We start from the raw sequence: 11,500 nt of genomic DNA on the forward strand, positions 1-11,500 counted from the left end.
CCCATTGTGGCACCTGGTATTACCTGTGGTCTTCCATCCAAGTAGTAACCAGGCCCAGCCCTGCTTAGCCTCTCAGATCTGGTGAGATTGGGCATTGACAAGCAGAAATAGCACAGTAGCAGAATTTCCTTGCATTCTCTAAAAGATGAAGAATAACATGACCACTATTTTACTTTTGCATTGGTCACATTTTTATTTGCTTCTGTGAGCACAATAATCTAAAGATCCCTTCAAACCTCGACATGTTAAGTCATGTATATCACATGTTATAGATGCGTGTCTGCTCAGGTGTGTCTGAGTCTGTGTGTCTCTAATGTGCTTGCAGTACTCTGGTCTGTAACATAACTCTAACTGTGCACAGGCCTTTTCCTGTTTAAGCCTTAGGTCTTTTCTACTACTGATTCAAAGAAGTATAGCAATAGTAGTATGATTAAGTAGTATTGTGTTAACTTCCAAATAATATTAAGTACATGCTGTATAAAAGTGTGGTTTGTTACACTACCAATAATCTCAATGCAAGTGAGTAAATGTAACTAATAGCTAGTACTCTTCTCAATTAAAATACAGAAACAACTAGTACAAAATTTGACCCTCTGTGATCAACATCATATATTATTCAGTATGCAGCCCTGAATGAAAACATATCATCTACACAAGCCTACACAGCAGACTATAGAAGTAAAGATGTTATATTTGTTTGACATAGCATTGTATTGTGTAGTGAAAACACATTTTTACTTTAGTATTAAGCCTCATTTTGGCGTTAAATTGTGAGCTCTCCCTCCTCAGTTGGTTGATGAGTGAACTGTTGTTTGTTAATCAGTGGGGATCCAGTTACTAAAAACGCCGTTGCCGTAGCAATGCCCTGGTTTATAAAGCACAAGACCAATCGACCTGCACTTCCTCCACCACTCACCAGCTACAAACAAGCGGATACTACTACTACTACTACTACTATAACTATTACTACTTCAACATGGTAAGTCTTTGCTTTTACCTGTAAAATTATGTAGTGAAAAGGGCCACAATTGTGTTACAACAACTCAAAATTGTGTAATGTTACCAACTTTAATGGATGATACAAAAGTAAATACGTTGTTAAGTTATATTAAGTTATAGTTATAAGACAAATGTTCAACCAATTCAACCTCCGTCAAACTCGATCTTTGCCAATCAGGTGACAAAAGGTACCTCAGCGCCATAAAGATCCTTTTCATGGAGCCGCCCAGATACTTCAGGTTCTCTCAAAAAGTGTGGAGCCGCTCTTCTCTTTGAGGATTTAGTCTTCCAGAAATACATCAAAATTTAAATATCAGACCACAAACAGCAAGTCACAGCTGGATGATCATGCTAAGAGCTTTACAACAATGTGAGGAAACCTATGTGATTATAAAAGTAGCAAAAGGCAAAGTTGAATCTGTCAACTGGACAAACATTTGTAGGAGTGAAGATGTTTTCACTGCTCATCCAAGTCGCTTCTTCAGTTCTGGTCAGATTACTGCTGGATACTGCCTTATATCCAACTGAAGGGAAGAGCTAACTACACTGAAACTGTAAACAGCTTTTGTTCACAGCCAAAAATAAAAGTAAGGTATTTGTCTTAGAGGTAATGCTAACCTAATCTAGATCTCAAAATAGAACACAAAACTGCTTTACGAAAATACATCTAATGACAAGTCCATAGTTTTTCTGTGCAAAATCAGTACCATTAGTTGTAGCACGATTTTAACACCACTAATTCATTTTAATTTCAGTTAGATTAGCTTCAAGACATAAACACCTGCATTTTTAAACACAGACCCTTCCTCCTGTGAAGTGATTATCTGTCCACTGCCTGGTATTTAAATTTTAGCAGAACTCAGCTAATTTCCAAAGCACAATGAAATGGAGCAGGAAGTGCATTTAGAGAACCAGAACTACCCAGGTGGCTCAGTGAAAAGAGCTGATTGAATAAGGTTTAGAGACTGGGATGACTGGTAAAAAAATCTTTGTCCTCAGACTTAACATCCATAGAGGAATATTAGATCAAACAATATTAGATCAAACAATTACACAAGAGCGTGGACAACCTCTGTAACTGCTGGGCTGAGCTGTTCAATCCAATATTTTATGGAGCTTAACAGTACCACGCACTCTGGAGTCTACACCTGGTTCTGGAAGTAAATTTTCCATTCATTTTTGTTAAAAGATCAAGGGTTCAAAGACATTACAGAGTATGACCAGCTATATGCTAACTAACATCCATAACAAGCACAAGCACATTTAAAATGCAAATTCAGTGAAATGTTTTAATAACTTAAGGTTTATAAAGTTTCAGAAATAGATTTTACATCAAATTGTAGCTCTCGTGGTCATTACCGGTAGTTACCACATAGCTGATTATGCCTGAGCTTTTAAACTTTTAGTGGCATTTTTTTTTGGGAATGTCTATGGGAAAAATTAGAAATTAACTTCTGGAGTCAGGGGGTGGGTGGTCACTGTTAAGCTCCATATCCTACATTACTGATACAAAGCGGTTTTCAAGCTGTCCAGAAAAAGGGTGCATTGTTGACTTTGTACACAAAACAGGCTGCTTAATATGTTTTAACAGCAAGATTTTCTCACTGAAATTAATGGAATTCACTCTTAATCAGAAATCAGACTCAGAAGGGAAACTGGGTATGGCTGAACAAATGAACAGAGTACTTTTGTGTGGACACTGTCTCCAGGGAGGAATTGGCTTTAGTTTGCTAAATGGCAAACAGGAAATTCACTGGGGTGTGAAATTCTAATTACATTTTTGGGATTTTGCTGTTGTTTATAGACTGTGTAGCAGCAGGGACAATTGTTTTTCCATTGATTTGGATTTGAACTTTTTTTTTTTCCTCCCACAGCGTGAATGCATCTCTGTGCACGTGGGCCAGGCCGGTTCTCAGATTGGCAATGCATGCTGGGAGTTGTATTGTCTGGAGCATGGCATCCAGCCTGACGGTCAGATGCCCAGTGACAAGACAATCGGAGGAGGAGACGACTCGTTCAATACGTTTTTCAGTGAGACGGGAGCGGGGAAACATGTGCCCAGAGCTGTGTTTGTGGACCTGGAACCAACTGTCATAGGTGAGAAGTGGAATTTATACATTCACTGCACAAAAACTCTGAGCTGTTGTCAGGTCTTTGCCAGTCATGCCATTTCAGTCTGCCGTGATTGACAGGTGGATTATCCAGTCAGGGGACACGCAAGGTCAGTCCGTATCAAAACAACTATGACTGCTTACGAGGAAAAAGTAAATGGAAAAAATAACACATTTTGCACATAACAGCCCTCTGTGTAAAAAAGAGATGTCATTCTGGATTTGCCAGGGAAGTGAATTCCAAAACATCTTCTAGCAACTGAAACATTGTTCTTTCAGATTGAAAAGTGACTTCGTTTAATACGTCTGTAAAAAGCCATGGAAAAATCAGTTCCATAGATAGCTGGCAGTATGTCGTTGACTGTCTTATGTGGCAAAAATTGATATGTTACTCATCCAGTACCAGTTTCTTCAGTAATGCTACTTGGATGAGTGGCAAAACTGTGTGCAATTGGCAGAACTCAACCCTTTTTTATAATCTGCTGCTTCTCCAAAATGCCTATCCTTTCACAATTTTTCTACACCTCAATGGTAACAGCAACTTGGCAGTCCCTTTTCAATCTAGCTGTGATGGGATTGTTAACTAGTGATGTCTGGGTCCAACCAGCAATGTCACAGATCATTTTAGCTTTGCTTTCCATCAAACAAGAGACAACTGCTTTTCAAAAATGTATATGTTTAACGTCTGTGAAATCCCTCATATTCCAGGTTTGATCCATAGCAAAAGATTAAGTTTAAATCTGTCAACTGGACAAATTGTTGTAGCAGTGAAGATGTTTCACTGCTCGTCCACTTCTTCAGTTCTGGTCAGATTGCTGGTGGACACTGCCTTATATCTATTTGAAGGGAGAGGCTAACTACACTGAAACTGGACCCCAATTGCTGTACATCTCCATCTCAAAGATGCTAACCACTCCTTTGAAGATAGTGAGGTTCAGATTTTAGCCAGAGAAAAGAAATGGTTTGAGAGAGGAGACAAAGAAGCAATTTTTTTTAGGAAAGAAAATCCTTTCTTAAACAGGAATGGAGGCCTGAGAAATAATCTCTCACAGATCTATGATTCCATCTTCAGACCCAAAGCAAACAAAAAGAAACAAGAGAACAATATGAGGAAATTAAAAGTTGAATAGGGTCGTTAAGGCTGAAACTGGAGACAATAGCTGTTTACAGTTTCAATGTGTAGCTCCTCCCTTCAGATAGATATAAGGCAGTGGCCACCAGCAATCTGACCAGAACTGAAGAAGTGGCTTGGACGAGGAGCAAAATGTCTTCACTCCCACAGCAATTTGTCCAGTTGACAGATTTAAACTTCATCTTTTGCTATGTATATGTGATAAATAAAAAATATATAAAAAATATATATGTGTAAATAATGCAGCCTAGTGATAATTATAACCATAAAATAGTATTACCAGTGTATCTCACTAACTGCTGGTCACCACTAACGTTAGCTTAGCCTAGCCTAGGTTCTTACCTCAACCTTGTAGCGACTGCCTTTTTAACGTGAGATGTGTAGTTGTTAAAAAAGAGTAAATTGTAAATATGTATGTTTTCAATCAGATGATGCATCACACTTCCCAATCCTACTGCACTACACTTACAGTATTTTTAAACTGTTAAACTGTTAATCTGTGGTTCCACTTATCTGACAGATGAGGTGCGCACTGGGACGTACCGGCAGCTGTTCCACCCTGAGCAACTCATAACGGGGAAAGAGGATGCAGCGAATAACTACGCCCGCGGACACTACACCATCGGCAAAGAGATCATTGACCTGGTTTTGGACCGCATCCGGAAACTGGTCAGTCACTTTCACCAGTGTGGGAGACAAATGTGGTGTCAAGTTCTCACCTAAAATGTGTCTAACAGTGAACAAGCAATCTTCTTTGTAATAAATTGCCAATCCTTCCAATACCTTTCTGTAGTCATTAAGCCCAATTGGCTGTTTGGATTCTAGGGTTATTCCATAAAGAACCGTATTTTTGAACATATACTTGCGTTTTTATAAACCTCCAGCCATACCAACTTCCCACTTTCCACTCAGTGCTTGGATATTCTAGATATTCAGATGAGACTTTGTCAAGTTGTATATTGGATAGTGAGTGTCATGCTTCTTTTTTTGATACCGCAATGAGTTTCTCCACCAGAGAAAATGCCACCACCTAAAATCAAAACCGGACAGTAAAGATGACAAAAATAAAAAATGGCATGTCTGGGGTACCAGCCTGCCTCCAAGCCAGGTCAATCACTTCCACACTGCTCGTCACCCTCCAATGGGACTGCACGGGAATTGGCCAAACCATAGTCAATACCAAAACATAACCTACGCACAAAAACAGCCCCAAGCTCCTTCATACAAGTCCCTTGATTCTAAGAAAAAAAAGCAAGCAAAAGTGGGCTATGATTGCATCTTTGGCAAGTTGACCTCACAAGTAGAATTTTTCCCAAAAGTATGAGCCATAATTGTTAAAATTTTGTTTCAGTGTTTCTGTGGCATCATCATCATTGAAGTAACATCAACCGTTCATGTGGGTATTATTGTTTAATGTCTAATAGTTTTATTTGTGTCAACAGGCTGACCAGTGCACAGGGCTGCAGGGCTTCCTGATCTTCCACTCATTTGGAGGAGGCACTGGCTCTGGCTTCACCTCTCTGCTGATGGAGCGTCTCTCAGTTGACTACGGCAAAAAGTCCAAATTGGAGTTTGCGATTTACCCAGCTCCACAGGTACAACTAATCTAAAAAACAGATTTAGTGCCCTGACCACTGTTGTAGTTGTGTTAGTATTGATGCATTCCTCTCCCAGGTGTCCACTGCTGTGGTGGAGCCCTACAACTCCATCCTGACCACCCACACCACTCTGGAGCACTCCGACTGCGCCTTCATGGTGGACAATGAGGCCATCTATGACATCTGCCGCAGGAACCTGGACATTGAGCGTCCAACTTACACCAACCTCAACAGGCTGATCGGGCAGATTGTGTCCTCCATCACTGCCTCTCTGCGCTTCGATGGTGCTCTGAATGTGGATCTGACAGAATTTCAGACCAACCTGGTGCCCTACCCTCGTATCCACTTCCCTCTTGCCACCTACGCTCCAGTCATCTCTGCAGAGAAGGCCTACCATGAGCAGCTGTCTGTGGCTGAGATAACCAACGCCTGCTTTGAACCAGCCAATCAGATGGTCAAGTGTGATCCCCGTCATGGTAAATACATGGCCTGCTGTTTGTTATTTCGTGGAGATGTCGTTCCCAAAGATGTCAACTCTGCCATTGCCACTATCAAAACCAAGCGCACCATCCAGTTCGTAGACTGGTGTCCCACTGGGTTCAAGGTTGGCATCAACTACCAGCCACCCACAGTGGTGCCAGGAGGAGACCTGGCTAAAGTGCAGCGTGCAGTCTGCATGTTGAGCAACACCACAGCCATCGCTGAGGCCTGGGCACGTCTGGATCACAAGTTTGACCTGATGTACGCTAAGAGGGCCTTTGTGCACTGGTACGTGGGAGAGGGCATGGAGGAGGGCGAGTTCTCTGAGGCCAGAGAGGATATGGCTGCTCTGGAGAAGGATTATGAAGAGGTGGGCTTGGACAGCATTGAGGGAGAAGGGGAGGAGGAGGGAGAAGAGTTTTAGTGTATCAGTGATGTGTTGGGGTAGCATAAACTTTTAAAGATGTACAATGTATAACACCAAAATAAATATAATAAAGTAAGTGTGGTCTCTATGTCCCTCATTGTCCCTTTAATGTGATAAGCATAAGCATGTAAATGCGATGCAGTGTGGATATTGTAGTCACTACGTTACATGCACAGCTAACTCTGAGTACGATCTGTTTTTTCATTAGCAATAAGACTTTGAAGCTATAATTGCTAATAAAGTTATCAGTAATTGATTGGTAGGTATGCAAGAATTGTGTTGTTCACAGGTTGCTTTCCGGAGCACATTGAATACACCATGACACCAGTAGTTTTTTACTTTCTTTAAAAAAAATGCTGTACCTGATTTTTTCTTGGTTATCAATAAAAGCTTTATAATTAGATGCAAACAGCACACAAGGGGACATATTTTGACCTCAAGCGCTGCCTCAGTGTCTGTACTGGGGCAAAACAAGTTTTTTTAACAGACAAAAACTGAAACAACAACCAACAAAGAAACAACACAAATGAGTACACATAATTTGTCCAAGCACAAATTATAAGTGATCCTTGCTCTGCGCAGTTGAATGCCTCTCCTAGTTGTATACATGCAGTGTTAAGACTACCTTCTTAGTTCCATGTTTTCATGAATTTCAAAAATCCTGTTCAAATCGGAGTTGGTCAGAGATTGTTTTCTTGGTTGACTACCTAAAGTAATGAAGTAAAAAATATCTACTATGAAATTTACTGAAGTCAAGCACAGACACCTACATGACTTACTAAAGTAAAGGACTGTTACATTCCACTACTGTTTTTAACAAAGAGTAAGGTTATGAGTTACCTCTTTAGACTGTCCTGTCTTGCAGGATTTTCTTGCTAGACAGAATTACAAAAGTCATAAGACTAAAAAACATGTGTGCCCCCCTGTAAGCCTCCTACAGAAAAGAGATTCTTAACTAGGGTGACCAGATTTTCAAACTTAAAAACTGGGATACCTGGGTTGCGATGGTTGATATGCATAAAACTGAAAAGAGCATGTAATAATGTCCATCCTCGACTCACTTGTGGGTCAGCATATAAGCAACTTCTTATATACTGACCCACCCGTCTTATCCTCATTTTCAAGCAGTTTTCAGTATTTTGGCTACACAAATGACAATATACCCCCCTCTTTACTGGTGGCAGGTATCAAATCGATCAAAAATAGGTACACCTGCGAAATTAGAAAATGTTTTTAGATAAATCTGTTGGGTCAGGGGACACAGAGCTCAAAACTGGCACTGTCCCAGGTAAACAGGGAGGTCCTGTCACCCTATTCTTAACCTCAGGGGACTTTGGTTAATTAAAAGCAAATAATAAAAAGCCGGGTAACCTCCAAAATGCATAAGTCAGTGACTGAACAGACTTTTGCTTACATTGGAGTGAAAAGGAAACCACACAGACATAGGACCACTGCAGGGGATCTCCACTATGACCACGTGGCATCTCTAGGTGAACACTGTCATCTTCATCACTTTTTAATATTAAAAACTGTTGGCCTTGGATCTATGTCAACACTGTGCTACTGTATGTTTGGCTGTATGTTTGCCAAGTCCAATATTGTTTTAAATTAAGATTCTGTACATTACAATGAATATGTTAAATATCATGACTTCAAATTAACTTGTTTTTTTTATACGAGCATGGATCCACGAGACACAGATGACGTCATCAAGATTCGCTCCCGCAGCGGCGCGTACGTCTGACGCATTGGCCACACCCACTGCCCCAAATGTATAAATAAAAGGCGTCGCCCCACTCCGCCAGAGTGAGCTGCCTTTACCAGAGACTCTTTGACGTCGGTGTAGAGGAGAACAGTCATAAAAATGGTATGTACTAATGACCTATTTACAGCATACATGTGAGCAGAACACGGTCCTCTTTTCTCAATTATCGTCCAAATAACATTTATTTAACCTACGTATTTAGCAGGAAGGTTGTTGCGCAAGTTGAGACTGACGCAGTTCAGGAAGTGCGCGGTAATCCGTGAAAAACGCGCTACTGTTCATGATTCTTGTACATCTATGGCTCTAACCAAGCATTGGTTTGTGCAAATGTATAGTTTTATGTGCCCAAGTATTTAAGCTATTTGTTTAGCCAAGAAAAATGCTGGACTTGTAACTGACGCAGTGTAATTTGTATAGTGTCATGACGCAAGGTTGTTGTTCCGAGCTTCAGGGTGGCCTAAAGTGACCATGTCAACTGCTCCAATCCTAAAAGCCTTAAAATCCCTGGGAGTATTCGGCCTCAAAGTTTTAAGCCTAAACCAGAGGCGCCATCAGATAAAGAGGCCGTGCTGTTCGCTGCAATGGGGGAGGGAGGCACCTTTTCCGGCCTGTGTGGGCTCCTCCTTCCCTCCCGGGTGGTGTGGTACGGATTTGCTGGGCCTCTGTTTGGGGAGGGAGTACTACAGGCTCAAACCGGTCTGCTAAACCTTACGTGACGCACGTAATGGCGCCACAGACCTGACTACATGGCATGCCAACAAACTTCCCGCCAAAACTGCCATACTTCGGTGGATTATCAGAGACTACCAAAAATTTAGACTTGGCTTTTTTTTTTATCTCAACACATCACAAATTAATCACACCTCAAGAGTTTTGTTTAAAGTTTGTACATGGTCAGTGGATTGATGTGACTGTATCCTGTATCAAATGTGATAAAATGTTTTGAGTATTAACAACCTTTGTCCTGGTCTTTCCAGCGTGAGTGTATTTCAATGCATGTGGGCCAGGCTGGAGTCCAGATGGGCAATGCCTGCTGGGAGTTGTATTGTCTGGAGCATGGTATCCAGCCTGATGGTCAGATGCCCAGTGGCAAGACGCTTGGAGGAGGAGATGACTCCTTCAATACGTTTTTCAGTGAGACAGGAGCAGGGAAACATGTGCCCAGAGCTGTGTTTGTGGACCTGGAACCAACTGTCATAGGTAAACTATGTAACATGTAAAGACACTACCAAGGGTAGTATTTAAAGTAATATAGTCTGTAATCTGAAAGGCATTTTGTTTACTGGTAACCTCATTTAGATAAACTGAATATGTATGAACTGGTAATTTAATGATTGCTTGATGTTTGCCTTCAGATGAGGTGCGCACTGGGATTTACAGACAGCTATTTCACCCTGAACAGCTGATCTCTGGGAAGGAGGATGCTGCCAATAACTATGCTCGTGGGCACTACACAGTTGGGAAAGAGATCATTGATGTCGTCCTTGACAGAACTCGTAAACTTGTGAGTACGAGTCAGACTATCTGTCGTATTAAACAAAGTGCTTTCATTAAGTTAACTTGTTTCCTCATTCTCCAGGCTGACCAGTGCACAGGGCTGCAGGGCTTCCTGATCTTCCACTCATTTGGAGGAGGCACCGGCTCTGGCTTCACCTCTCTGCTGATGGAGCGTCTCTCAGTCGACTACGGCAAGAAGTCCAAATTGGAATTTGCAGTTTATCCAGCTCCACAGGTGAGGAGCCTTGAAGCCTTTTAAAGTTGTAGGCTCAAACGTGAATCTAGAATGTATAAATTAATGCCTGTGTCCTCTCTGGCACTTCCTAAACAATCCATTGTTTTCCCAGGTGTCCACTGCTGTGGTGGAGCCCTACAACTCCATCCTGACCACCCACACCACTCTGGAGCACTCCGACTGCGCCTTCATGGTGGACAATGAGGCCATCTACGACATCTGCCGCAGGAACCTGGACATTGAGCGTCCAACTTACACCAACCTCAACAGGTTGATCGGGCAGATTGTGTCCTCCATCACTGCCTCTCTGCGCTTCGATGGTGCTTTGAATGTGGATCTGACAGAATTTCAGACCAACCTGGTGCCCTACCCTCGTATCCACTTCCCTCTAGCCACTTATGCTCCAGTCATCTCTGCAGAGAAGGCCTACCATGAGCAGCTAACTGTTGCTGACATCACAAATGCTTGCTTTGAGCCAGCCAATCAGATGGTCAAGTGTGATCCCCGCCACGGCAAATACATGGCTTGCTGTCTTTTGTATCGTGGAGATGTTGTTCCTAAAGATGTCAACTCTGCCATTGCCACCATTAAAACCAAGCGCTCCATCCAGTTCGTAGACTGGTGTCCCACTGGGTTCAAGGTTGGCATCAACTACCAGCCACCCACAGTGGTGCCAGGAGGAGACCTGGCTAAAGTGCAGCGTGCAGTCTGCATGTTGAGCAACACCACAGCCATCGCTGAGGCCTGGGCACGTCTGGATCACAAGTTTGACCTGATGTACGCTAAGAGGGCCTTTGTGCACTGGTACGTGGGAGAGGGCATGGAGGAGGGTGAGTTCTCTGAGGCCAGAGAGGATATGGCTGCCCTGGAGAAAGATTATGAAGAGGTGGGCTTGGACAGCGTTGACGGAGAGGAAGAGGGAGAAGAGTATTAAAACATGAAAACAGTTCAGCGTCATTTGCAGACACATTCCGAAGTTATGTCCAGTTTTCAAACTGAATAAACGAGTCTAAACAAATGTCATGGCTGTCAGTTCTTGTATTAACTCAAAATTACAATACCCAACATAAAATGCTAATTTTAGCTGGCTACAGTGTTAAACTCATGGTGCACATTTTAAGTAACTAAATCGCTAAAATGCTAATCAGAAGTTTGGGCAGGGTTAAAGGAGGAAAAAATCTTGATACTCAAGAAGACGAGCTATGTCCCTGACCTCGCTTTGGGTTTTTTTTCCCCCCAATTTAATGCTTCTTAAA

The 11,500-nt window shown here is 42.0% G+C and overlaps 2 protein-coding genes across 3 annotated transcripts; both read left to right on the plus strand.

The window, feature by feature from the left end:
* Positions 1 to 913: 913 nt before the first annotated feature.
* On the plus strand, positions 914 to 6,802 carry LOC117381999 (tubulin alpha-1A chain-like). The gene is made up of 5 exons (XM_033979069.2): positions 914 to 979; positions 2,874 to 3,096; positions 4,763 to 4,911; positions 5,685 to 5,837; positions 5,917 to 6,802. Exons 1-5 carry the CDS (start codon positions 977 to 979, stop codon positions 6,742 to 6,744), a joined length of 1,356 nt encoding a protein of 451 aa, XP_033834960.2. The 5' UTR covers positions 914 to 976; the 3' UTR covers positions 6,745 to 6,802.
* A 1,726-nt stretch (positions 6,803 to 8,528) lies between these two features.
* Positions 8,529 to 11,330, plus strand: LOC117381991 (tubulin alpha chain-like). 2 transcript variants are annotated; one of them, XM_033979057.2, is made up of 5 exons: positions 8,529 to 8,614; positions 9,490 to 9,712; positions 9,868 to 10,016; positions 10,092 to 10,244; positions 10,357 to 11,330. In XM_033979057.2, the coding sequence occupies exons 1-5, from the start codon at positions 8,612 to 8,614 to the stop codon at positions 11,176 to 11,178; spliced, it is 1,350 nt and encodes a 449-aa protein (XP_033834948.1). In that variant the 5' UTR covers positions 8,529 to 8,611; the 3' UTR covers positions 11,179 to 11,330. The 2 variants fall into 2 exon arrangements, with proteins under 2 accessions (XP_033834948.1, XP_055083158.1); XM_055227183.1 differs by having other exon boundaries at positions 9,868 to 10,244; positions 10,357 to 11,261.
* Positions 11,331 to 11,500: the final 170 nt, after the last annotated feature.

The sequence above is a fragment of the Periophthalmus magnuspinnatus genome, chromosome 2, assembly GCF_009829125.3.
Source record: "Periophthalmus magnuspinnatus isolate fPerMag1 chromosome 2, fPerMag1.2.pri, whole genome shotgun sequence".
Taxonomy (NCBI): domain Eukaryota; kingdom Metazoa; phylum Chordata; class Actinopteri; order Gobiiformes; family Gobiidae; genus Periophthalmus; species Periophthalmus magnuspinnatus.